Here is a 26,577-nt window from a genome sequence, read left to right as displayed (position 1 = left end):
TGGGAATGATACTCTTTCTCGCGCCGTGCTTGCTGACCGTTTGTTTACTCCTAGTTCCCAACTGTCTGCACCTGAACTAAACGCACTTGCGATAATATTCCCCGAAATATCGACCCATTTTCGACCAGAAAATCAGTCCAATGTCTGCTCTACCTCCCGCCATCACCGCCATCACCGCCTTGTCCGCCCCGGGCAAGGTTCTGCTCACCGGTGGCTACCTTGTCCTGGACCGCAACTACACGGGCACAGTTTTCGCGCTCGACGCAAGGATCCATATCGTGGTGCAGCAACTGAGACGTGGCCACCGCAGAGGGCCGTCCGAGTCAGGGAAATCCGGAGAAGGTGCGCCGACTGGAACCGTCGAGGAGGGCAGTGCTGTGGAAGATAAGGATAGCGAAGATATCGTCGTGGTGCGCTCGCCACAGTTCATAGATGCGTTGTGGGAGTATGGCATCCAGCGTTGCGAGAACGGCGGCGGTATCAAAGTCGTCCAAAGGAATGAGGGGTAAGAACCTATTTCGTGTTGTTTTCATGCCTCAGACTCAAAGACTAACATTGCTAGACGTCACAACCCCTTCGTCGAGACCTCCCTCAACTACGCGTTGACCTACATCAGCTACGTCGCCGATTCCAAGGACTTTGGATCGCTGTCAATCACTATTCTCGCGGATAATGACTACTACTCCGAGACCGCTTTCTCCAAGGCGTCCGAGCTACACTATGCGGGGCGATTCGTGCACTTTGGCGTGCCCCTTCACGAAGCGCACAAGACCGGTCTTGGCTCCTCTGCGGCATTGGTTACGTCTCTCGTATCTGCTCTGGTCATACATCGGACGATGCAGCCGGATGATCTTGGTGCCGCTCGCGACAAACTGCATAACCTGGCCCAAGCAGCTCACTGTGCGGCTCAAGGAAAGGTGGGATCCGGTTTCGACGTTGCCGCCGCGATTTACGGTTCTTGCCTCTACCGTCGGTTCTCTCCCAGTATCTTGGAGTCCGTGGGCGATGTCGGAACTCCCGGATTCGAAGAGCGATTGTTTGCAATTGTAGAAGACGTCAACCCCCAACATCCCTGGGATACGGAGTGTCTGGATTTCGGCATGCAGCTGCCCCGAGACATGCAGATGGTTCTGTGTGATGTGGAATGTGGCTCTCAAACCCCATCCATGGTCAAGAAGGTGCTGGAATGGCGCAAGCAGAACCAGCAAGAGGCCGACTTGCTCTGGGCGGCCCTGCAATCCAATAACGAAAGACTGTGCCTCGAGCTGAAGCAGCTAGCCCAGAACCCTAACCATGAAAGGGCCAATGACTACAGTGACGTCCGCAGCCTGATCCAGCGCTCGCGCAACCACATCCGCAGCATGACCCGGAAAACCGGCGTGCCGATCGAGCCCAAAGTGCAGACCGAGCTGCTGGACGCCATCTCCGAGCTTGAGGGAGTCGTCGGCGGCGTGGTCCCTGGCGCTGGTGGCTACGATGCCATCACCCTCCTGATCCGAGACGACGTCGAGGTGATCCACCGACTGAACCATCTCTTCGAGACCTGGGAGAGCAAGGTGGAAGACGACTTCGGTGGCAAGATCGGCCAGGTGCGTCTCCTGGGTGTGCGTCACGGATCCGCCGGAGTGAAGAATGAATCGTTGGACCAATATTCTGGCTGGGTATGATCCTATTTTTCGGAGGAAAACCCGAGGAACTCAACGATAAAGGCCAATGCATATATTCTTTGATGTGCATGCCTGACAGACCTGGTTTCAACTACCTATCGCCAGCTCAGCGCAGACCCCAGCTCGACCTGTTCTCTTTGTTGTGCCATGGACACACCTTTTACATTTCATTTTAACGATAGGATGACATAACGACGAGCATATTGCATGTTTTAGAGTAGCATAATCCACCAGATTTCAATTCACTTTTTTTTAATAATTCATCATTCAAACTAATTAGTGAATTAGAGAATGTGCAAACGAGGAAGTCGGAGGTTCTTAGCAGTAAATGTTTCCATCGAGTTCTTACCAGGAGACAAACGTGCTTTCTGAACTAGGAGATACTCCCAGTACCTCTTAACGCCGATAACCCAAGGATTATAAGTCAGGGTCTTCAAGGGAGCAAGAAGATGGGTCTAGAGAGATCATGCGCTCCTGCCGAAACGGAATCTTGCAAGTAAGTGTCTTCTCGACTGGGAAGCGGGCGTACAACTTGACTGACAATTCAAAGCTTGTCGAGGTATTGCAAATGTTTCCTCGCGCTCGGCAGGGAGCCCAAACGAGAGAGTGGTGGGCAGATGAGGCCGCGCCAGACCTCTATGACAGACGCTATTTTTACGTGCCTGGAAAATATACAGCTAGATATGTAAGGACGAGAACAGATCGCTTGATAAGTGCAAGCAGCAGGAGATTGAAACGCCAGGAACCAGAAGGTTACAAACCGGGACCGATGCGTGCACTTTCGCCAAATCTCCGAGAAGATGTAAGCTTTTATTACGAATATCTCGACTCCCAGACCAAGAGTGACTGGCATATCCTCCAGAGGCTGTTCAGAGACCTTTACGAGATTAACGACGAAGACAAGCGTTTCAAGTGGGCAAAGATGGCCCTCGGGTATCTTTTGAAGCAGTCCCCGGATGAATCGCTCGTCTGATACTTGGAGAACGCTCATTTGCTCTACCGATGAGATCATTACCAGCGGCGGCTCAATGATCAAACTCAAGAGATGCGCATAACTGGAGGCTCATCACCACTGGGCGAATCGGTTTCGGCCGCTCCGGGGAGGGTCAATAGGCCCGGAAAAGACACTTCAGAATCACTGAAGGATAGGAGAAGAATCCTAACTATTTACCAATCACGGAACAATGGCTACCCAATAATCACCTATCCTATCTCGCGTGCGTTCGAACGGCAACTTTTCCCCTATAAGTGCCAACCAACGGGATGCATAATCAAAGCGTGGAATCCGTGCCCTTTCCTCCGGGTCTCTAGGCAGCACAGTCAGACATCTCCCTTCTGGGGTTGGTATGACTTCGCCAGGACTCTGAGGGGGTCCGTCAAAGAGCCCAATGCGATGCATGCGCCACTCGTCCCAGATGGCCACCCCCAGCCGTCGCCATCGCTTAAAATTCACAAATCTGCGATTGGATGGTCGGTTATTACTAGCACTTGCACTTGCGTACCAAAAAATACTTGACTGCCTCGGTAACCGTGGACGGGACTCTGCTCGGAGGGACCACGCTTTTGTTGCGGCGGTGTCCGGCGGAGGCGACGGTGGAGTCCAGACCAGCGAGGAATTGGTCATATCCCACCGAGGAGGCAAATCGAATGACTGGAAGAATGGTGGCGGCGTCTCATCTGAGAAAGTCCAGGCTGCGCGCGAGGACTCTTCACCCTCTGGGTCCTGGGCTAAGAATCTCTCCTCGTGCTGGAAGGGATAGTGCCCGTATATTGGACTCAGGCCGAGATCAGAAAGTAGTGCGGCGGTGGTCCATATCTTTTCTGCTCCCCGCAGGGATATGTTATTCCACCTATTATATGCATCTAAGCCACGCGTTGATGGTTCGTCCCAGTGCCAGCGCTCTGTTGCTGCTTCGCGAAGGGAGGAATAGTGCTGGAGGTGCCAAAGGGAGGAGTATGCCTAGTATTCCTCCACGAACGAAAACGGCTCGCGGGCTATCTTTACGCGATCAGAGGCTGAGAGGTCACCAGCATTAATCCCATCTAGAGCCGAGACGAAGTTATGCTGAATCAGGGCGAGGCAGGTGCAAGCCAGCCGCTGTGTTCTTGCGGCTAAGTGGAGTATGAAGCATGATGGTTCTTCCGTATACTCAATAGGCGGTTTATTCTCGCATCTCTGTTGATAGTCGGAGAGACTCGGAAACTGAGCTGAACGTGTCAGAATTAGCCCGATATTGTGGTACATATTTTGGATCTCCGGGAGGCTTGTAATCGGGTCAACTAGTATCAGGTCGCGTATAATGGTAGGCTGAGCCCGAAAGACAGCATTGACCCGAGGGGATGCGGCAATAATGCTCTCGACCGCGGAGAAGTCCGCAGTATAAACGAGAACCTTTGCAAGGAGCTCGGGAGGTAGTTTTGTGAAAGGATCCATGTTGGAGCCTGCTGGTATGGCTTGCGGCGATAGCCTGCACGTAGTTAGTCAGTCAGCTGACCCACACTGGGCCGTTGCATTTCTAGAACCTCTGCAGTTGTAGTATGAGAGATAATCAAGCGTTTCCATCCGATTCCCTAGCACTTTCAGAGCCGACGCTCATCAATACATCCATACACAGACTTTATCAATCTTATGTTTCACGAACCTTCCATTCCTTGGGCCTTATTTGCCGTTAATTGTACGTTGAAGATAGCAAATCAACCTGCACAGCCTTGTCCCAGAAGCTCGCAAGGTAGAGGTCAATGTATGGTTAAGTGCGTGTGATCTGAATTATGTGATGCAACCTCGGAAAGAGACAGCCAAAAAAAAAAAAAAAAAAAAAAACTACAGGATACACAAGATCCAACATAATCCAGAGTAATCCGGAAAAGACACAGACAAACATTCATGAAATCCACATTCTTGGTGATACGTGATACAAGTTCCGGAGACACGACTTCGGAGAATAAGATCTACGTGCACGACACTCCGTGCAATGTGACACCGCACCGCGTAGAGAGATAAGCTTACTTTGACGGCTTTAGCGACAAGGAATTTCATTCGATAGCAGGTAACACGAGGGTATGTACGGCGTTCGGATTGTCGAAGACATGCAGGTGCGGCCAAAGTAGAGACTAGATATGAGGTTGGAGAATGTTCATGTCGAGATCTAACCAGTCGGAAAGGCCTAGGATACTGGGGATGTCGAGGTCGAGAACGAGGCCGGCGGAGGATCCCAGGTCTGGATGATGCTGTAGGTGGGGTGTTAGATTTAGATGGTTTATATGAAGCTAATGGCAGGGGCTTCTCTGGGAGATATAGAGAGGAAGTAGTGGAAGGCAAACTTACCAGATCAAAATCCAAACTACCCATCCCCGGTCCCTGATCAGACTGACTCTGACCCTCCCCATTTAGAGGCAATCCCCTCGCCGACGCCTCCTGCAACAAAGACACCGACTCGCCCAAACTCTCCCTCACAGTCTCATAAACCACCCTCTTCACGCATTTCCCTGTCTCCATCGCCCGAATCTGTCCCAGTATCGCCGCCAACAGATTATATCTCTTCAAACTAGGCGTTCCCAGCCCAATAACCCGTAGCAGCTGAGCCAGGATGTGTCTCATGACATTCAGAAGCGGGGCTCGTGATGAAGTCGCAAACTCGTCCATACTCGTCGTCGTCATATCCCCCGTGCCGTCCGAGGACTCCTCAATCTGCCAGGTGACTTCTAGCCCGAGTATAGAGATGATATCTAGACTTAGTGGTCCTTTCAGGGAACCTCGTCCTGAAATCAATAAGCGGGATAGATCGTCCTCGGGAGAGGAAGGAAGACTAAGAGGTTGAGCGTAGCGAGCTATGGTCATCGCTGTGTCAAGGCAGACTTTGCGCGAGAAGTAGAATTCGGGATTGGCGGGGGACTGCAACATGAAGGGGGTGTGGAGGATGAGGAACCAGCGGCGGAGGGCCATGTCGAGGTAGGCTTTGTGGAAGGGGGTGGGGTGGAGATGGCGGTTTGTGTTTGAAGGTACGTTGGAAGTGTTAAGAGTGGAGGTGAAGAAGGCTGCGATGTTGCGACATGCGGCTTGGAGTTGCGATCCGAGATGGATGGTCTGTGTGTAAGAGAAGGATGTGCGGTTGGTGAGGGCTTGAATTATTTTTGCGCGGAGTGGAAAGGTCTCATGGAGGAGGCGTTGGATCGATGTGTCTGTCACCTCGGTGGTTGGTCGACCTGTGGGAGAAGACGAGGAAGGAATGTCTGGGTCGAAATCTGCATCGTTCAAGTTGGACGGTGGCTGAGTATCAAACTCTGGAATGAGGAGCGGCTGGATAGATGAGTCCATTGAAGCCTGGACTGCGAATTCGAGGATCGTTGCCCACAGACGAGCCCGCATCTCGGATTGGAAGACCGATAGGGCTGGAAAATGTTTCGAGTCCAAATGGAGCCCCATTGCCATGGCTTTTTGCATGAGCGAGCCTGCTGATAACCACGGTGAGGAGCCCATGGCGTTGATCTGTCGCGCGATCAGCAGCAGGCATAGGACCTGGATTCCGTCCAGCCCGAGGGTGGCCTTCTCGGACGGGCCGATTAGCCAGCATTGCGCGGCGTGGATCCAGGTCTGCGTGAGATGGACGTCATGGTCAGGTCCAGACTTTCCGCGTTGTGGATGAAAGACAGTGCCGATGGCAAGGACGAGTACCAGTTTCATGAGAAAGGCAGTAGAGGTGGTGGGTGTTGAGGAAGAGCGCTGGGCCCAGAAGTGGTGGTATTCACGCCAGAAGGACGGGAGATGCAGGATGCGGTGGATGGGTTCGAAGGTGCGTAGATAGCCATCAACCAATTCGTCACAGATCGATCTAGTTGGGATACTCTCCTGCAGGTCTGGAACCGGCTCGTTGGGCTGGACAGACTGTCGGGTTTTAACGGCATGTCGAACTCCGCGACATTCTTTGATACGGGTCATCAGGTCAGTCTTGAGGGTTTGAAATGCAGAGTCTGGCTCCTCGGAGTGTAGGACTTGAGTAATTTGGAGCTGTACATTAGATTAGTTAGTATAGCGTTTATTAGATACCAACAGGATATTACCTTATCAAGAGTGTTTGAGTAGTGACTCGGACCCAGCAACTTCATCTTACTAGACGAAGCATGTAGACGCGAAGGTACAGCATCGATACACAACCCATCATTCTCACCTCTCTGGGCTCTCTCCAACGAAAGCCCCTCAGACAACCGCTCTTCAATCCCTCGAACACGATAGCTTAGCTCACGTAACGTTTGATCCAACGATTCATCCCGATCCGACGCCGAGGTATCCCCTCGACGCGACAACAGATCTTCCACACGCTGCAGACGAACCCGAATATCACTGATCGATGAGCCATCAGTATTTCTGTTTCTATCCGGAGATCCGGCTCCCTGAGGACTCTCTCGCGATGATCCAGGTTTCGCATCGACATTAGAACTCGGAGTGGGATGATTTCCAGGCCCTTCGTGATGCCGACGTGATGTCCGTTGAATGACGTCAACAGGCGATAGAGATGCAGCAGCAGCAGCAGCAGCAGCAAGGGCATTAGGAGTAGTAGTCGCGTTCTTGCCATACGAGCAGCTCAATGAGCCTCGTGCACGCGTACAAGGACCACAAGGTGCAGTGCGATCACAGCGGACTTTGCGTTGTCGGCATTGTTCGCAAGACTTGGCTAGACGGCGACGTTTACGCCGGTCGTGGTCAGTCATGTTGTTGGGCAGGTAGTTGCGGTGTTTAGCTGCTGTTTGTTATGGCTTTGATGAGAGTGTTTTTCACCGAGGCCGATGATTTCGGGTATTGATGGATGCAAAAGACAAAACAGTAAGGCTAATCAGTAGATAAACCCCGAGAAAGTAGGCCGAGGCCGAATGAAGTTCGGTTTTGGGGCGCGGACAAAGCCGAGAACTCGGGGCTGTTAAGCCGAACTCCGGCCTTTTCTCGGTGTTAAGGGCTCAGAGACCGGGGGTAAGCCGTCGTGTTGTAGTACAAATACGGCTGACTGGATTAGCTACCAGGTGGTTCTCATCCGTTGTTTAAGGAACTATACGAGCTATACACTCAATATGCGCTCCCCTACCTCCTCTCTCAGCTATTCTCGTTACCAGCGACGTCTTCATCCCAGAGGTCTTGGGCCTCGGGGAATTGGAGGGCTTGCGAAGGTTGTAATCATGGGATCTTGTCTTTATTTTGTTTCGAAGAAGCTTTTACAGTGAGTGGAACTAGTTATGGCTTTGATGGGTATCAGTATAGGGCTAGAGATGTGCTAATCGAGTAGTCACAATCATCAACCTCACCTTCCCGGGTCGAATACAGCGTCTCCTTAATCTTCGACTGACATCCAATCCTCATCTCCGCATGAAGTCAACGGGATTTCGAATACTTCTGGACGATAACAGAAATCGTTAAATGGAAAGATTGTGTTCATTACGTGCTTTTCATACTACAGCTTGCCTCAAACTTGTACATACTCAGATTCATCGAAGCTCGCTTACAATTAATGACATAGCGATCATATCTGACAGATTAGTAGTCTTTAACTATGACATATATAAACATGCCATCAACACTGAGCACATGTAACTAGAGTAGTGATAGTAGCCATGATTCGTCGTTAAATCTATACTATATATGTGTAGTGTGAAGAATGAAATGTAGAAGAAACGATGCATCCAATCTCAGAAATACACTTTCCTTCTCTTGTGATTGTGCTGAAAATGTTACAAGATGGAGAGTACCTGCTCACCATATCGCAAAAAGCCAGAGAGAAAAGACAAATAGACTAAAATGAAGGAAGAAGAAGAAGATAGAAATACTAATTGAAGAAAATGGAGAGGAAGAAAAAGAGTGAGAAATGCTATGCAATGCAAAAATGAAAGAAGTAAAAAGCAAAAAAAAGACCGTATATATAACCCATAACAGCAAAACAAAAGTAATAAGAAAAGTATGCAAATGAGCAAAAAAGGAGATTTGTCACAAAAGGCAGAGAGCAAACAACAACACCACCAATCACCTACGAACAGAACCCTAGAGTTCGTGCAAGAGGATCCCGACTCCCACGGATGACGGCTTTGCGCCATTCGCAGCGAGTCCATAATGAACCAGGTTCAGAGTGACATTTCCATACCCAATTGGGTACTGCATGGCTGTGTAATCGCGGGTCCTATACAGGTGCTGAGTAGCCTCGATGGCGTCTTTATACACATCCTCGGGATGTGTCGACTCCGTCTCAACCGTCAGGCCGAGTCTGACCATACCCTGGGGCACCTCGCCCTGGGGGTTTGCGTACTCACGTCTCTGGCTGCGCCAGATCAGTGCAGTCCATGCGCTGTACAGCAGCTCATGCGTGTCATTCAAGTTCCTGCAATTGCTCTTCTCAAATTCAACGTACACGTTGACTTTGAGGTCATTGCCAGGGCCCAGCATCAGACCGGCCTTCTCTAGCTCAGAGCGCCGAATGAGACGGCGAAGCTCGCGAGTCCCCTCCTCGCGCTCGTTGTCTGCGCATGCCTTACCGTTGGAGGGCTTCATCATGAGCCGCTCTAGGGTGGCTGGATCGGGTAGAATGTATTCCTCGTCCTTCACGGTATCGGTCACGTTGGACACGATCTTGGCCTTCTTTCGGGGCTTGATCTTGAAAGGCCCTTTGTTTTTGCGCTCCTCGCAGAGGGCGCGCTTGCAGGCCTCCCACTCTTCGATGAGTCGGAGCCGCCGTTTCAACGAGCTGGTGTACTTGTAGCTCGTCTTTTCAAGCGGCGCCGGCTCAAAGTCCGTGTAAGGGGAGTAGGTGAACCCCGAGGTCTCTGAGCTCTGTGAGCTGGACGTTGTGGAAAAGTCTGTGTCAGTGTCTGATGATGACATTTTGATTATGAGTGTGTCTTGTTTACTTTGCCTGATGGCTTTGGGTGTAGGGTCAGCTCAGGGATTGGGGGTCAGGAGTAGCTTACTAGATCTTGCAAGAGAAGAAAGATTTGGTAGTTACTAGCATTGACCTCCGTCTGTAGAGTTGTTCGTGGATGGAGATAGAAGGCTCTTCTGGTATGCATCTACGCGGGTGTATTTATAGTCTGATCCCTGGCGCATATACCGGAAGATGCCGTCTTCTGGGGACGGCATCTTTGTTGAGCTGGCCTTTTGTCTGATATGGCATCATAGGGCAACTCCCGGTAGTTGGTGGTCAGGCGAATGAATATCCCTCTGATCAGGTGGACGCTTTGTTATGCTCTTTATTCATCAAAGACATTTGATACTCTATCATCCGGTCTGAGGAGCCGACATGCTCTGGTGGACATGGGATTCCCCAGTGAAGCGAAGGTGAGACCTGGCCCAATGATGTACCACAAAATGTACAAGTTCGTTTGAATAATAAATGAAAGCTAGAGAATAAACGTAACGTAAATAACATGCAGATCGATATCCTCGTGGTACGAAGTGGAACCTTTCTGGAGATGTCCGGTACGTCCACGACGGGGTCACGTGATATTGTAACATAAGGTAGTTGTTTCAAAGTCATTAACCTTCGACATATTGCCTTCTCTTCCGGGCCCTTCGAATCTCAAATTATAGTGACTAACACTGTGCGTTCAAATCTTCGCTTTCCGCTCGCTCAAACTTACTGACCCTAGTGCCTTTCTCAAATCTCAAGCGGAAAGTTCCTGCGAATGTAAAGGTCACAAAACCTTCAAAACTCATGTCTCCCTAAGGAGCTGGTCTGGGTATCACCCGACTAGATGCGTGGATTCCGGCTGCCTCGGGGCAGAAATAACAAGGCTGGAATCTGTCGGGTCCCTAGGATTACCAGAGGCTGACTGTAGGACAATGTAAACCTATTTGCTTCTAACCAAGCAGTTCAACGTCAAGGCCGATAGCACGCATGAAGAGGTTGACATTTCCAAGTCGCTGAGCACCCATATCCACGGGAAGTGTCTTGCTGTACGTCACAGTCTCCATCACACGGTCCCTAGAAGACGGTTAATTTAGTTTTTCAAACGAGTGCAAGTGAGACTTACTTCACGGCAATGACCAAGCGCTGCTGCTGGTCTGGACTAGCTCCAATACCAACAGCAGCCAAGAATTGCCAAACATACATGTCATCGCCGGTGTTGATCGATCCGGGGAAGATATCGCCAAAAGTCGGCTCCAAAGTGTCGAATAGCACATTAAACTTCTCCACCCACTGTTGCCAGTCCCGTTCCGAAGCCTGTCCGGCTTCCTTAACAATCTCTGCTCGGCTGAGCAGCATCGTGAGAATCCCCAGTCCAATGCGAGTTCTAGCCACTATGTGCACATGAGTCTGCGCGATGACAAGCCCCAAGAGTCCAATGATGATGTTGAAGGGGGCCTCGTTGACGTAGCCGAGCAGGCTAGGCATAACGGCCTGGGAGAAGAGGTCAATAGCCTCCCGGACGGCCAAGGAAGGTTGCGTCTCGCCGGGCACAGGCTGTGCGCGCTGAACAACATCCAAGGTATCTAGATGGACAACAATCATGGTGAGGATCGTAACCCTCTGCTCCTGGTCGATGTGTCGGAAGATGCGAGGGATAGCCTTCTTGCCCTTTGGATACGAAAGGAAAGCGATGAAGGGATGAGGAGTGTTGGTGTTGGGAACGATAGGCTCCATGACCTTGAGCTGTTGCCACAATTTTTGGTTCAGCGAGCGGACTCTCTGCCGCCATTCCAGGTGCTCTTGGATGGCCTCCGGGTCGTTCTCATCCGGCGGGGGCGGCATTGTGCGCTCCATGTCCTCCAACTCCATCAACGTGCTGTAGACGCCCTCGATGTTGGTGAGGATAGACTTCCGGTCACTGACACTCAAATCGGCGTGAGGCTTCTTGGTCACCTTTGCTCCATCGGAACTCTCCGGGCGCTTGAGGTTGAGCATCGGTTTCGGCGTCTTGGCATTACTGAAGGAAATCTTGCCCAAACTTCCCTCAATAATCAGCTGCTTGTTTTTCGGCTTGGCCTTGGCAGCCTCGACTGCACGCTGCACCTGCTGCTGCATCCTTTGCATGTGGTTGTCCGCGCTCTGGGCTTGTCTCCTGGATCCGTGGCCACCTAGACGATTTCCTGTCTGGAGAAGGTAGGTTTGCGCAAAATGACCGAGAGGCTGGTGAGGATGCTGTCGGGGAGCACCACGGATCTGACTGTAGACCTGGTAGTAGAAGTCCTCTGCCAAGATGGCCTCCGAATCCGAGTCGGCAACGTTCCCAGCCGCGGCCACCAACTGCTGCAGCTGAATCCGGGTGATGAAGTTCTTGTCTTGGGGTGTCATCAAGCCGTTGCCCCGTGACAGGAGGAAGATCTTATGATTACGTTTGGCGCGTTTGGCATCTTCCATCAGGTAAGCTATCCGTTGCTCTTCTGTCAGGTGCATCAATTGCTGGGGGTTGGTGATCAATGGCAGAGAGTTGTTAGCAGCTCCACGAGCAGCTTGGGAAGGCATTTGCTGCTGTTGGGGTCGCTGTCCCCGTGGAGGGACCGCTTGTCGCTGGGGAGGCGGAGGGGGGGCCATGTGCTGAGGCGGAAGGTTCGCATTTTGGAGAAGATGTAAGGGAATGTTCGGCGCATGTCCCGGAAGAGGGAACGGTTCCGGAACCATGGTGGGATGATGCATGAGTTGCGCTGGCGGGATACCCTTGGCAAATTGCGCTTGCATAAACTCCGGCGGCACGTGGGGGAATCCCTCGGGGAGGCCGGGCATATGCTGAAGCTGCTGCAGAGGATGAGATGGTTCAGGCATCGATTGCGGCAGCGATACGGGCAGCTGGGCGGGCATGGAAGGATGACGCAGCTGCGCCTCCACCTCTTCCAGGCTCATCATCTTCTTGGCTTGTTGATGAATTGGGCCCGCAGGCTCCGGCTTCTTCTGCACGCCCCAGACACTGGATTTGGCCTGCAGATCAGGAATGTAGCCGGGGTCGTTGTATTTCTCATATCCCGTACGCCTCGGCTGCTGAACTGCATCGCTCGTCGGAGGAATTTCGGCAGCTTGGTCTGATACTGGGCCCGGGGGAGGCATTTGAAGGTTGTAGCGGACCTGTTCCTCGCCGATGACATCCGCGACCAAAGCGGTTTTCCCAAAGAAGTCGAAGTCCTTACCAACGGGGGCCGGTTCGGGGCCACCGCCAAAGGTATCGTCGTTGAAGGCATCCTGGTCGTCGTCGAGGCGATCACCTAGACCGTCGTACGTATCCTCAAAATCGATGCTGCAAGACCCATAGCCAGGAGTTAGTCAATTGAATATTGTCTTCCCAGTTGGTGCCATGAGAGTGCACTCTTGATGACAGTACTAGGAGATGGCCAAGTGCACTTACGCATCGTCGTCTTCGTCCTGAAGGCCTGCAGCTCTTGCGCGAGCGACTTCGGCAAACGGGTCAGGGGTATCGAAAATACCCCTCTGCTCGCCCGGAGGAGGACGATCCCTCGGGAGAGTGGTATCGAAGCCGAAGAAGGACATCTTCGGGAGGGGAAGGGTGGATAGGAGGGGGGTGGAAGGTGGAGGAGGGGAGGGCGAGAATTAGCAGCGCATAATTGGTAGTGCGGGATGAAGTTGGCCTGCCACTTGGTTGGGTTCTGATATCACCCGCTTAGGATTAGCCGCCGGTTGCCCACTCCGGTTTAGCGCGTCTGGGCGGGTATATAGGTGCCTGAGGCATTACACTGCCGATGTATTCCCTTGGATGTATTCACTTCTTCCATGATCTCGTTAGCCTTTGAAGAGCAGAACAATCTCACCCGAGTTACACTAATGCTCACAAATCATAAATAACCGGCTTTTCATATGTAATAGTTCTTGGAGGTGGTCGTCTGGCACTGAATGTCTCCATTTTATACTACCATATTTACCTCTCTATACCACAGCTACGTCCCTAGCCTAACTCCTCATATGAGCTATCTAAATATAACAATAGGTAGGCGAGCAATGAGATCCATCAGATTATACTAACTCTAATCTAAGGCAAGCAAAGGAGCTGCAGAAATTTCACTTTTCTCTCACTTGACAGATCGTGTCACTTCGCATTATTCTTTTACCGTCGAAAATCCTAGTCATCATCGTCAGAACAACTTTCGTCGTCTTCGTCGTCATCGTCGTCTTCTTCCTCTTCTTCCTCTTCTTCTTTATCCAGGTTAGTAACACCCCGAAGAGCTGCAATACGGTGCAGTGTCCATTGCAATTCTAGCATTTCGATCGACGGCAAAGGAAGTTTTTTAGGATCCGATGTCTCGAGTTTAATGATCGTTCCACTTGTAATTATCTCCCCCGTCGAGGGATTTACCAACATCCCTCCAGTGTGGCTCGAGTTGTGGCGGGGTATAAGGGAAGGCCGACGGTTGATGGGAACATAGTACTTGTCAGTGTATGGAGCAGGCATCCAAAAGAACTGCACAATCAGCATAGTTGATGTCTTTCCGATGGGCCTCAGTGCAAACGCTGCCTGCTCCCATAAACAACGCGCTGGCAAGGTCATGAGCAATGTATTGGGCAGAGTCTCTATGCCTTCAGGTCCTGAGACAGCAAGCTTCCACGCTTCGGTTTTTTCCTCTGTAAAATATTGCCTGAGAAACGCCCAAAAAAAGTCATACTCTTTGGGTTCTTCTATGCTATTTGAAGAACAGGGGCAAATATGGCATATATTGAGCAAGTCGCGGCCTTTCGTGATAACACAATCTTGATCCCGTAAAATACAACGTTTCCGACAACGGATTTTGCAGGCATGCTGATCATAAATAGTTGTTGAAGAATGGGACTCTTCCGATGGAGAGCGGGATAGTTTCTGTTGTGAGCCTTTGTTCCTAGAAAGCCCTATGTACAGAAAGATGTTAGACGCGCCCTTTGCACAAAGAATCAAGTATCAACTGACATAGCCTTAATTTTTCATCGAAGACATTGTTGGATAACAAATTCAATGTTATGACGTTTTTCATGCGTCCGTTGTTCGATATCGAAGACTCGACCATCTCGATTATCTCTCGAATGCTCTGAATATCGCCGAACCATAGGCATAACCATGGTGTTACTGCGATTCGATCTAGTTTTAGGAGGCCAACGAGTTCCGAGATCAGTGCGGCTCTCTCAGGGTCGTCCAGTTCTTCCGAGGCAGACATCATCAGAGAGACGAAAGGGCAGGGACCTTGTAAGTATGGCAGACAGAGAGAAATACAGGATTCGAAGAAGTTAGCAGGTGCCGGAGTTGAAGGTGAATACGAAGGACAAGAAGATCCTCAGCCTAGATGTAGATTAACATTTAACTTTGGTCAAGTATGACTCCAACTACCAAGAATGAGTAAGTACTGCGTCAGACTAGTGTCCAACGGAGATTTTCTCCTGCCGAAGTGTACCGCCCTCTACTTCATTGATTAAGCGATAGTCATAGTAGGTTGCTTATGTATGCTTAATTCCCCTTTTGTGTAGTATAACTCACGTATCGGGGAATGAAGAATATTGTTCATTCTATCTGATCTAGTGGCAGTAGTGGTAGGAATAGTAGTATTGAACGTCCCGTCAAGGAGCGGCGATGGCACTCTTGATTACCTCCCAGGAGATAGGTATACTCAGTGGAGTAGAACCCTGTAAGATGTAGGAATGTCGTTGTGGATCTTAGATAGGCGATCGTTGGGGGCTACGGCGACCGTCTACGGTGTAGGCTCGCGGGACAACAGATGCTGTGTGCGCCTGTGGAGGATGGCATCTTCCTGGTTGGATGTGCGATGATCCGAGGCGAAATCCACGAGACCTTTAACACGATCTAACTAAGTAACTAACTAGTTAACAAAAAGCTGTTGTGTCCTTAACAATTCCCGCAAGTTAGGGTACCGTTACTAAAAAGTTGGGGTGTCCTTACCAATTCCCCTTGGGGGCGTGTTGATCATGCTTCATATCAAGCATGGTGGGAGGGTGGGAGGGTGGAAGGGAAAGAAACGAGAAACGAGCATGCCGGAGATCATACGGAGTACAGTAAACATGTAACTACTCCAAGAGAGCGTCCCAAGAAGGACAAATCCACCGCGAACCATCATCGGCACGATCGCAGGGTGAAACACGGTGACGGCCAGCCTTACTCCTAAAAGCGCACCGATGCTAATCTCCCTCAGGGTGCCACTAACGCCCGTTCAAGATTAAAATCATATTACCTATTTTATTATTAGTTTATTAGTATCAAAATACCCACAATGGCTGAGACCCGCGCCCGTCGTACGTGGCCGGGCCAATAATTTCGTCTTACTCTTTGCTGCATTCTATTCTCGTCCGGCTTCTTTTTCGCCTTCGCCGCTTTTCTTTTTCTTTTTCCTTTCCCCTGTTCTTCTGTCTCTCTTTCATCCATCCCTCCTCCATCGTTCCCATCAGATGTGACTGGGGACCGTCACCGCCGTTTTTGTGACCGCCTAACTCGTGCATTGATTGCATAATATTTATCGTCTCGCGCCATCTGGCATACTTGTCGGATCGCCCGTGTGGGTAGAGCCTCTCTCCACATTTTTTATAATAAAACAAGTCGGAGATCTTACGTCGACCTGCTCCTTGCCTCCCTCCCTGTCGCTCGTTTCCCACGTCTTCAATTATTCAACCCCTCCGACTTCCACGCCTAGGCACCCGAATTCCGGCTTCCCGGCCCTTTGCCTTGGGCATTTCTCTACACCATGTCGTCTGGACCAAGGTACATGCGGTACCTGTTACTGGCAGCCGTGGTAAGTCGGAATCTATCGGTCAAGGGGCTGGTTGTTGCTAACACGATGCACTTGTTTACTGTAGGGACTGGCATTCTTCTTCTTCATCTCGAGAAGCGCGATTCCCATCCCCGAAAACATCGGCGCCAAATTAAAACCTCACACCAACAAAGATGACTCCGTCTCATCCAACATCTCTCCTCCCAGCGAGAACCCCGTCAAGCAACCCTCCGACCAGGCCTCCGGAAGCGCTGGCACTCCCGCGACCAACCGCGTGAATGCGACGTTCGTCACCCTGGCGCGCAACTCCGACGTGTGGGACATCGCCAAATCCATCCGACAAGTCGAGGATCGGTTCAACCGGAACTACAACTACGACTGGGTGTTCCTGAACGACAAGGAATTCGACGACAAGTTCAAGAAGATCACTTCGGCGCTGGTGTCTGGAAACACGCATTACGGCGTCATCCCGAACGAGCACTGGTCGTACCCCGAATGGATCGATCAGGAGAAGGCGAAGGACGTCCGGAAGCAGATGGGCGAGAAGAAGATCATCTACGGAGACTCGGAGAGTTATCGCCACATGTGTCGGTACGAGTCGGGCTTCTTCTTCCGTCATCCGTTGATGATGAACTATGAGTACTACTGGCGTGTGGAGCCCAGCATTGAACTCTACTGCGATATCGCGTTCGATCCGTTCCGCTTCATGAAGGAGAACAACAAGAAATACAGTTTCGTGCTCAGTCTTTACGAATACTACGATACTATCCCTACTCTGTGGGACAGCGTCAAGAAGTTCATGGGTAACCACCCGGAGCACATCGTTGATGGAAACTCGCTCGACTTCTTGAGTGATGATGGCGGAAAGACCTACAACAAGTGCCACTTTGTAAACCCTTCCCTTTCCCCAAAGCACATGCCTCTGTCTTAGCTAACAATGACAACAGTGGTCGAACTTCGAAGTCGGAAGCTTGGAATGGCTGCGCTCTAAAGAATACATCGACTACTTCGAGTCTCTTGACCACGACGGCGGCTTCTTCTACGAACGATGGGGCGACGCACCGGTGCATTCCATCGCCGCCGGGCTGCTCCTCAAGAAGGAAGAAATCCACTTCTTCAACGAGATCGCCTACTACCACATCCCCTTCACTCACTGCCCCACGGGCGAGCAGCTACGAATGGACCTGAAGTGCCACTGCAACCCCAAGGACAACTTTGATTGGAAGGGCTACTCCTGTAAGTACCATAATCACCATAACCACCTGACCGCTTTTATTTTTTTCCTTGTCTCTGACTTTGATTACACAGGCACGTCGCGTTATTTCCAGGTCAACGATATGCCTAAACCCGCAGGATACGAAGATGAGAGTTGACTAACCGTTGCTGGGAAGGTGGTCCTGGCGATTCTCATCGTCGGTGCCATCATCCTTGCTATCAGCGGCAATCTCCGTTCTCGAGTACTCCGTGGAGGAAGACACATCTCCACGGAAGTGGTCTCGAAATCGAAGACTTTTTTGAAACAATAAGTGATATCATGTTATGTTACCTGTCGGGTTTATTTTTGTCAAATCGTTTCGTATAAACTCTGGGCGTTCGAGTATCATGTTTTATTATTGGAGTTGTTTCCTTCCTATCTTTCTTTCTTTTCTTCGACGGCTCGTTTGCCCGACTTGATTCGACATGCACAGTTTATCAGGGACAAGCAATCTGGTTATATCAACCTAAGGCAGCCACTTTTTCGTACTGCGGTTATTGTGACGCGATGAGATGCGATGCGATTGAATCAGAGAAGAAAGACGGAACCATCCGCAAAGAAATGCTTCATAAATGTACATAGGCGTTTTCTGATAACGACAACAATCCGTTTGGACAAATACCAACATATAGATATGATAAATAAATAGTACAAGGCAAGGCAAAAACGAGAACCTCACAAACCCAACATCAAACACTGTCTCAATCCACCTACTCCTTAATCTTACCGACCTACGGTACAGACCGTCCAGACCAAATTGTGGATGTGACACCCGTGTAACCACAATCCCGACCCCTAGCCAATCTAATCGCTCTTGGGCTTCTTGGTGCCGTATTTCGACCGGCTCGTCAAACGATTGGAAACACCACCCTGTCACAAAGACGGTCAGATACATATTCTTGCTTGGTAGGATGCTCCTTTTCATAACGAGATGGAGAACATAAAAGAGGGGTTGGAGAAAAAAGACATACCAGATCCATAGCACCTCGGACGCAGTGGTATTTCACACCGGGACAATCCTGGGCACGACCGCCACGGACAAGAACGACACTGTGCTGTTGGACATTGTGGCCTAGGTGGATTAGAAAAAATTGCTGTTAGTTACTTGCCAAAAAAAAAAAAAAAAAGGCATGGGGCGCCCAAGAATCCGGATGTCTTGTATGCGAGATAGAGTATATAGAGGGTAGGCATAGGTATAGATAGAGATAACTCACCCTGGCCCGGAATATAAGCCGTAATAACCTTCCCATTACTCAACCTAACTCTTGCAGTCTTTCGTTCACCCGAGTTGGGTTTCTTCGGCTTCGTGATACCTGTCTTCAGACACACGCCCTTCATCTCCGGCCGATCCTTCAACGCCGGGGACCGCGAGCGACGCGCCCGCTGCGCGCCCCGGCAACCGCGCCGCACCTGGTTGTACGTCGTCTGACGGAGAGGGGAGGTTGAGAATTGGCGGAAGCCGGCGGTCGCGGCGGCGGCGATGGCGGAGGACGTGCGGAGTACGGGTTGGAATCGGGGGAGGAGCGTCGGGCAGGCGGGTGTGGTGTATTTTTTGGGGAAGGGGATGGCGGAGGGACGGTGGACGAGGGTCCGTAGCGTGCGGAGCGCGAGGGAAGAGACGAGAGGAGGCATGGTTGTTGGATCCTCAAGGGATTTGGGCCGATGAGGGGAGAGAGGCTGGGATTGGGGTGGATGGCTGATATGCTGGGTGAAGCGTTGATCGGGGGAATTTGCGATAAATGTCATGTGATCTGGACGTGGCGGTGGTGGTCGCTGTGCGGCGCCGGAGGAGGAGCTGGCCGGACGCGCTGGCGGGAGTTGCCTGGCGGAGCTGATGACTACGCAGGTTATCGACGGCGGTCGATGTCAGAGCTCAGGCTTGGGTTTCCCTTCCACGTACCTTTGGCTTCATCTTCCTACCTTGACCACTCTTGCTGAACCTCTCTCTGTCTCTGGGAGATTCATTGCTTCTACGATACGCAGTTTCTGTCTAATATTCATTCGATTAATCCATCACCTCCAAGATGGTATGTCCCCAACTCCATCCATCCATCTAACTACCTACCTATCTACCTCACTTACCTGTACTTCCCATCAATCAATCAATCAACCATCCAACGTCCAATCCAGTCTTTCCTCTCTAACCATATCCAAAAATGCAGTCCCTCCGCATCGCACCCCCCGCCAACCACCCCACCTCAACAACCAACACCTCGACCCGTCAACAGATCCCCATCTGCCTCCCCCGACCATCCAAAGGCGCCCCCTCGGCCCCGGGCCTCCCCGACACCCTCCGCGAGAAGATCAGTCTGCCCGCGCCCTCAGGCCCTCCATCATCGCAGACCGGTGTCCCAGCGTCCTCGCACCCCCTGGAAGCCCGCCTGCACGCCTGGCGCCAGACCCAGGACAGCATGAAGATGGAGACGCTGCGTCGGGCCTACGGTATCGCGGAGCCCGTGCGTCGCGGCATGGAGCTGAAGCTGGTGCGCGATGGAACGTTCCGACCTGCCGTGTTGGGTGGTGCTCGGGCGGGGAATCTGCATGAGGATATTCTGGTCCTGGGTGGTAGAGATGCGGAGATTGGTTGGGAGGATGTTTTCCAGGGTGGGTTTTCCCTTCTTTCTTCATCTTCATCTATTTCCTTTGTCCCTGTCCCTTTCTTCTGGAGAACTATCTATGTCATACGATGTTCTACCTGGGTTGCTGGATGCATTGGCAATGGAGCTATGCTCGATAATGACATTGAAACCGATACTAACAAACAACCTCAAACAAACAGGCGACGAATTCAAAGAACCCCCTACGTTCCACGACGAGATGGAGAAGAGACTGCGGATGGATTAAGTTCAAGGCGCTTCTCTCCTTCCTTTTTTGTTCTCTTTATTCTGCGTCCATCGTTTTCCTTTAACATGATGTCCATTGTCCATTGTTTATACAGGTCGCCGTCAGGTTTCATCTAGGCGTGATTGTAATATGATTCTGATTCTATCAGGATGCTTTGTTCCTCTAAGGAGGAGTTATTGACGTAGTCGGACTCTTGCCGTGGTAAATAAGCTGCGAGGTGAGCAGGGGAGGAAAAAAATAGACGCTTTGTTGCTACACAGGGATTTGTCAATCAAAAGAATGACGACTACACTATGCGTCCCTCCCGTAGGGGACTTATTGTGTTCAGATTACCGATGAAAAAAAAAAAAAAAAAAAAAAAAAAAAAAAAAATTTAAAAAAGATATTTGTACATCGCCAGCTTCTTCATTGATAGATAAGAAGCGCAGAGAAAACACTATATACTTGCACATACAGACAATGCGCAGGTGGTGCACCACATCAGTTGGTAGGTACTAGGTCCAAACCCGCCTGGAGATTGGGCCGAGCTAGAAGAAGTCCCGGTGGGACAAGCAAGCCATACATTCTGCCAAAAGTGACTCCAGATGACCAAAACGGAAGAATAGAGAAGGAAAGAGGTAACGAAAGTGTGGTGATAACCGAACAAAACATATGAAAAGGTCAGGTCATATTTGTCAATCGGATAAAAAGAAGCCAGAGATGCTACAAGCAAATAAGCAAATAAACAAACATGGTAAATGATGGCTCCGACCAATCCAAGGAAATTAGCAACAAAGATTCGAGAATAGAAGAAAGGGGGTATATAATGAACCGGGAGGTGGGGATGAGAAGCGTCAAGCTCCTCAATTGAGAATGCAGGGCCGTACACGGGGGCCGTTCGGATGAGATTCCGGATGGAAAGGTGTCGTAGATGTCTCAGCGCTGAAGGAATAAACACCAGTCTCCAAAAACGCCGTCCAGCTGACCAGTCAGATGTGCTGCATCGAAGCTATCAGGCAATGATGGTCTTCGCCCAAGCAACTCGAAAATAGAAGCAGGCAAAACGAGCAAAATGGGCGAGGTAAGATGGTGATGACTTGGGGGTTGCTCTTTGGGCCCAGGGAGGTAAGCCAGCCATTCAGCCTGCAGTGCATCGCTGCGGCCACGGTGAGAGGACAAAGAACTGCCGATCAACCGTATCTTGATGACCGGGGGCCCCCAAATCTTCCAAGTTCACGGATATAAAGGGATACCAGTTTACATAATGACACAACGACAACCGGGGCTCCGTTGGCTGCCCTCTCGGTCGCGCGGGTATTGTCCCTTAGTCCCCTTGGTGTCTTCGTCCTCGATTACCTCCGGAGGCTTGACGGTCATATGGACAACATTGGGAGCGTCGTGGTTGAACTTGGAGTCTAATCCGTAGGTCAGCCTCGGGTCATTTCTGCAGAATGCGCGAGTAATCCATCGTAGTACATACCAGACAGGGGTGCTTTGTCGTCAAGTAGTTTGCCGAACGAAATCAATCGGATCGAGGTGGGCGATGCCGGTCGCGGTTCCCATTCTAATAATCATGCGTCAGTCACTAGCGTGGCGATAGATTCGGCAAGGGAAATAACTACCTGGTCGCCATCCCTTCCAGATGAGTTCTTTCAGGGTATAGACGCTCATGGCGAAGGGGTCGTTGTTTTCCACATTGACGGACTGTTTCTTAAGATATTTCCCATCGATCTTGAACGGATGCCGTGCCCCAGTTATCAACAGAAGTGTGATCAACAACGACGGACCCGAATCTTCATCTTCCTTCGCCGAGGTGTCGGAAACCGGCGACTTTGACTCTTGGGCGACTTCGGGAGCTTTGGGTTCGTTCGACTCCTCGGTAGAAGCCTGGGCTGTCGGAGCAGCAGTCGGTTCACTGGCTGGGGGAGAAGCGACCGGTTCCACGCTCTCGTTACCGGCAGCAGGCTTCACATCCGTCGCGTCGGTTATCGTGTTATCGTGGGGAGCGGTCTCGGACTGGACATGGACAAGAGAGTTCGGGTCCTGGGAGGGTTCTGACGAGAAAGGGGCGAGCGGTGGTAGTTGAGGAGGCAAATCCAGCGTGAAGGTGGGCGCAGATGCTCCATCATCTCTGGTATTGCCATCCGACTGCAGATGGTCGTTGGGAGCCATGATGGATGAGAATGGCGTTGGAAACGAGGGGAGGCAAATTCCACCGGTGAGCTGAAGTCGGTCGTAATAACGAAGGAGCTGGGAGATTAATTAGGGGGGGGGATCGGTGGTCGAGAGGAGGCAGTAATTATGCCAAGTGCACCCGACCGATGAAGATAATGATGACGAGATGATCGACGAGGGGAGGGGGAAGGGAAGGACAAAAGAACGTTAAATGCGAGGCAAGCTGGAAAGAGGAGAAGGGAGCGAGCGAGAGGGACAGGGAGAGGGCGAGGAGGATGAAACGATCCGCGGCTAAAGGAAAGGAGGTCTGGCCGTCGGTGGTCCAAGCATAAAGCAAGAACTCCTTAATTGGGGGGGAGGCTGAAGGAGGCCATGCGACCAGTCAAAGGGTACAGTAGTTGGAGGTCTGGGACACAGATGAGACAATCAATTGAAAGAATGTGACAATAATGAAAGCCAGAAAGAACGAGAACATCAGTCCGCCCGTTAACTACAAAGACAAGTTACCAAGAAAGAGGAGAAAGAGGAGGCCTGAGGCGATTCCGGTTGGCTCGACGGTCCGGAGGTGGGCCTTTGCCGAACGGGTACCACGCAGGTCGCTTTGGGCAGCGTTTGTCGCTGAATGGTACCGCCGGGGTACTTTGCGCAATGTACTCTGTACTCTGTACTTCGGTCGTCTACTTCCCTCCAGTACACCGTACAAGTCCAGTATGTCTGTCTCCCTACTCCCTACACCCTCAGGGTAAGAACGTCGACAGGTCAGACGACATAGGATCATGACTAGCTCAGGTTACGTGAGGGCGAAGTGTCGATCCGGCCATCATGCGGGGAGGTGCTGCAGTGGCTCGCTGGTTTTGCTCGTTATCCCGACCTGTCAGTCCACGGGGATTTCTCGATCAATAATATATACAGAGTCCGGTGTAGAAGCTGGATAGACTAGAAAATAGATAGCTTCGGGGAGAGCCGTCTTTGGTGAGACATACGGAGTATAAATTTATAAGTATGATCTTATGTAAAATATTGTCAATCCCATCGATAAGGCGGTAGTGGTTGGTGGTTTGTGCTAAAAAAGGAAGATGATTCTAGACTCCGCCGGTGGCAAAGAAAAGACTGTATGTCTCGAAGATGGCCGCAATCCCTTTTTTTTCTCTCGCTTCTCCTTATCACGCGTATATTAATAGTAATGGTCATTGCTCACTTATCCCTGAATAAGAGATCCGACTGATCAACAATTAATTGACAGAACAATAAAATCAAATCTAGTAAAATCAATATTAAATAACGACTCCGTAAATTAATGGAAGGGAATAGGGTGGTGTGGTGCGGTCACTCATCCCTTTATCTCCCTCGGCCTCGTAAGGTGAGCGTGATGAGTGACAGGAAACAAGCAACAAAAAGGCGCACCTTAGCGCCATACCGCCAGTTCACCCAGCTCCTTCCAAGAAAACCAGGATATTCAGGAACTCGGCACTTAGTGCAGTCGACTACAATTCCACTATCTGTATTCTGTACACCGGAGGGATGCCCTATCAGCCCCATCGTTCAGGAGAAAAGCGTGCATCGCCTGATGTTGTTGGGACGAGGAATGTTCGCTGGCAAGTCGGACCATCCCAAGGCACATTCCCCGTCCGTTGATCGTCACCGCCAGAGCTCTTTCGACAGGATTGTTGAACGAGGACAGCAACGAGCATGTTTTCACCGTGACATCATCTCCTTCTTGGGCTCGCCCTTGCAGCCGACCGGATCTCTACCAGTCAATCCACGGGTTTAGAGACGATCAGAAAAAAATAAATCCCGTCGAGTAGACCGCGGATAAAAAGAGCTGGAAATGTCCCTTCCCATGAGCTGTTTCATGAGGGAGAGAGACCGAAAAAAAAAATAGCTCAAGCTAAGTTAGACTACGATCGTGGCGATGACTTAGAAAGAAAAAATACCTTTTTTTTTTTTTTCTTCAAGTCAAGTGAGCCAGCTTAGCACACGAATTAGCGCTGTCACGCAACTTAGGGCCGATCTACCTTGAGTGTCCCCAATCTAGAACGCGTTCTGGTGCGAAAATCGTTCGTCAATAACGGCTTGGGTTATCCGGGTCATCTGCCCTGGAGGCCTTCAAGCCAAATCAACCGATTTTTTTTTTTTCTTAGCTTCCCACCCTTGAGAGAGATATTTATTTACCATGTCGCCCAACGTCTCCTGAATACAATTTCATTTCACCACACATTCAGAAAAGATGTTGCAACATTCATTGCGAGACTCTGCGCGATCGCTCGCGGGCGGTCGTCGCAGTGCCACCGAAACGGGCCTGGACATCGTTAGTATGGAACCAGCCTTATTCATCCCACCGTGCGCAAACAAACCCGTGGTTTTCCGAGGGAGCTGCATTTTGAACGTGCACGAGAAATTGCCCGTGAAGAGGTTGACAGTGAACCTCCGCGGTACCTCCAATGTGAAATGGTCCTACAGTATGTACAGCCACGTGATGTGACGCCTGGAAGTATACCCTGACTGACACTCGCTCGATTTTTTTAGGCCGCCATGAAATGAGGACCTTTACAGACTGCAAAATGGTGGTCCTAGGCCCTGAGAGCTCGGAGCAAGCAAGCAAAATGCAGAAGGCTGCATTCGTGGAATCGCCCGACTGCGACCGCGCAAGTTGCCATGCAAGCCAAGAGAACGGCCGACTGTGGGACTCACTCCAGAAGCGACTACAGTCAAAGGGCACCAGCAAAAAGAGCGGCTCGAAATACGAACTACTGTCGCCCGGTGTTTATGAATACGGCTTCGAGATGGTTTTGCCGCCCGATCTTCCGGAATCCATCTGCGTGCGCGGCAGCAATGTTCAGTACAACGTGGAGGCATGCCTCGAGCTTCCGGGGCGCTTCAGTCACCCCATCACGCAAAACATGCCGATCGCGGCCGTTCACTGCCCGGAAGACGATTTCTTGGAGGATGCCGAACCGGTCTACATTTCCCGCAACTGGAAACATCTACTTCATTGCGAGGTCACCTTGTCGAGGAGAGGCGCTGCGCTCGGCGATCAATTGCCTGTTGCTGTATCTCTCGAACAGCTGGGCAATGCGAAGCTTCACGGATTGAAGATTTACCTTTCGGAGAACACACAGTATCTCCAGCGGAATGGGTTGGAATCCTGTTTGGGTCCCTTCAAGAGGGTGCTCCTGCACGAGGCGGTAGGCGACTCTCTATCCCTGAGGTCGTCGTCTCAGGCCGATACTCAGGACGACTCTACCGAATCAAACGATGAGAGCACACCCATGGAGGATGATTTGGGTGCGGATGCGACCGAGAAACCCGGCGTCGCCGACGAGGCAAAACTGGAAATCAACTTGTCGTTGCCCAAGGCCATCGCATTGACGAAGCCCGAATCCGATGGGAAGCTCAACATGCACTTTGACACCAAGTATCAAAATGTCCAAGTTAGCCACTGGCTCGAGGTAAGGACTCCACGCTGACTCGCAATGCTTACAACTCTGGGACTAACGATAGCTTCCTGAATCAATAGTTCGAATTTACTATGTCTCGACATGGGTCGTCCGGTCCGAGCGAGGTCGTGAAGATGACACGGGCTCCGTTCGTCCTTCGATCGTGTTACGCCCAGCCGGCCAATGCGTCACCCCCCGCCTACGATTCTGAGTCCGAGAGCGCCCCGAGTTACGAGGACGCCGTGTAACTCCAGACAATTCAAGGCCGTTGGGTAGCCCCAGTGTCGATCTTACATAAGGTCAGGCGAAGCTTCTGCCAACCAGCTGACAGCATCCTGCTGTGGACGAGCGCATTGGTGTGACGACCTCGAGCACATTGACATTGCTTGCGGAAAGGGTTACCCACCGAGCTAGGATATGCTAAAGAATCTTATTCACGAAATGGAGAACCTTCTCCACCCCCTTCAAAAGTCGCGTCGACTTTTCGGGACCAATGTGGTTGCCGTGAAATGTGGGTATCTTCACTGCGAACCAGCCGCTAACTCGGCGCGTTACATCATG

The 26,577-nt window shown here is 51.0% G+C and overlaps 10 protein-coding genes across 10 annotated transcripts; 4 read left to right on the top strand and 6 right to left on the bottom strand.

The window, feature by feature from the left end:
* Positions 1-140: 140 nt before the first annotated feature.
* On the top strand, positions 141-2,640 carry erg8 (phosphomevalonate kinase; the record flags this gene model as incomplete). The annotated part of the gene is made up of 4 exons (XM_053098378.1): positions 141-505; positions 563-1,661; positions 2,083-2,163; positions 2,218-2,640. The coding sequence occupies 4 exons, from the start codon at positions 141-143 to the stop codon at positions 2,638-2,640; spliced, it is 1,968 nt and encodes a 655-aa protein (XP_052957741.1).
* Positions 2,641-2,841: 201 nt separating this feature from the next.
* Positions 2,842-7,373, bottom strand: KD926_005089 (uncharacterized protein; the record flags this gene model as incomplete). The annotated part of the gene is made up of 5 exons (XM_053098377.1): positions 2,842-3,517; positions 3,647-4,135; positions 4,819-4,895; positions 4,993-6,672; positions 6,726-7,373. 5 exons carry the CDS (start codon positions 7,371-7,373, stop codon positions 2,842-2,844), a joined length of 3,570 nt encoding a protein of 1,189 aa, XP_052957740.1.
* Positions 7,374-8,688: 1,315 nt separating this feature from the next.
* KD926_005088 (uncharacterized protein) lies at positions 8,689-9,522 on the bottom strand (the record flags this gene model as incomplete). The annotated part of the gene is made up of 1 exon (XM_053098376.1): positions 8,689-9,522. The coding sequence occupies one exon, from the start codon at positions 9,520-9,522 to the stop codon at positions 8,689-8,691; it is 834 nt and encodes a 277-aa protein (XP_052957739.1).
* Positions 9,523-10,497: 975 nt separating this feature from the next.
* KD926_005087 (deadenylation-dependent mRNA-decapping factor PAT1) lies at positions 10,498-13,117 on the bottom strand (the record flags this gene model as incomplete). Its single annotated transcript, XM_053098375.1, has 3 exons — positions 10,498-10,621; positions 10,671-12,866; positions 12,975-13,117. 3 exons carry the CDS (start codon positions 13,115-13,117, stop codon positions 10,498-10,500), a joined length of 2,463 nt encoding a protein of 820 aa, XP_052957738.1.
* A 586-nt stretch (positions 13,118-13,703) lies between these two features.
* On the bottom strand, positions 13,704-14,129 carry KD926_005086 (uncharacterized protein; the record flags this gene model as incomplete). The annotated part of the gene is made up of 1 exon (XM_053098374.1): positions 13,704-14,129. The coding sequence occupies one exon, from the start codon at positions 14,127-14,129 to the stop codon at positions 13,704-13,706; it is 426 nt and encodes a 141-aa protein (XP_052957737.1).
* A 2,170-nt stretch (positions 14,130-16,299) lies between these two features.
* On the top strand, positions 16,300-17,699 carry KD926_005085 (glycosyltransferase family 15 protein; the record flags this gene model as incomplete). Its single annotated transcript, XM_053098373.1, has 4 exons — positions 16,300-16,347; positions 16,412-17,215; positions 17,274-17,562; positions 17,635-17,699. 4 exons carry the CDS (start codon positions 16,300-16,302, stop codon positions 17,697-17,699), a joined length of 1,206 nt encoding a protein of 401 aa, XP_052957736.1.
* A 686-nt stretch (positions 17,700-18,385) lies between these two features.
* Positions 18,386-19,327, bottom strand: KD926_005084 (mitochondrial 37S ribosomal protein uS12m; the record flags this gene model as incomplete). The annotated part of the gene is made up of 3 exons (XM_053098372.1): positions 18,386-18,451; positions 18,553-18,653; positions 18,796-19,327. 3 exons carry the CDS (start codon positions 19,325-19,327, stop codon positions 18,386-18,388), a joined length of 699 nt encoding a protein of 232 aa, XP_052957735.1.
* Positions 19,328-19,737: 410 nt separating this feature from the next.
* KD926_005083 (proteasome maturation protein) lies at positions 19,738-20,425 on the top strand (the record flags this gene model as incomplete). Its single annotated transcript, XM_053098371.1, has 2 exons — positions 19,738-20,185; positions 20,361-20,425. 2 exons carry the CDS (start codon positions 19,738-19,740, stop codon positions 20,423-20,425), a joined length of 513 nt encoding a protein of 170 aa, XP_052957734.1.
* A 1,236-nt stretch (positions 20,426-21,661) lies between these two features.
* Positions 21,662-22,576, bottom strand: KD926_005082 (uncharacterized protein; the record flags this gene model as incomplete). Its single annotated transcript, XM_053098370.1, has 3 exons — positions 21,662-21,819; positions 21,885-21,968; positions 22,027-22,576. The coding sequence occupies 3 exons, from the start codon at positions 22,574-22,576 to the stop codon at positions 21,662-21,664; spliced, it is 792 nt and encodes a 263-aa protein (XP_052957733.1).
* A 2,230-nt stretch (positions 22,577-24,806) lies between these two features.
* KD926_005081 (uncharacterized protein) lies at positions 24,807-26,264 on the top strand (the record flags this gene model as incomplete). Its single annotated transcript, XM_053098369.1, has 3 exons — positions 24,807-25,038; positions 25,106-26,028; positions 26,097-26,264. The coding sequence occupies 3 exons, from the start codon at positions 24,807-24,809 to the stop codon at positions 26,262-26,264; spliced, it is 1,323 nt and encodes a 440-aa protein (XP_052957732.1).
* Positions 26,265-26,577: the final 313 nt, after the last annotated feature.

The sequence above is a fragment of the Aspergillus affinis genome (genome assembly GCF_023601865.1).
Source record: "Aspergillus affinis strain CMG 70 chromosome Unknown NODE_24_length_322487_cov_87_188170, whole genome shotgun sequence".
NCBI lineage: Eukaryota > Fungi > Ascomycota > Eurotiomycetes > Eurotiales > Aspergillaceae > Aspergillus > Aspergillus affinis.
Note: the sequence above shows the minus strand (reverse complement) of the source record. Positions and strands in the feature narration are given on the sequence as shown.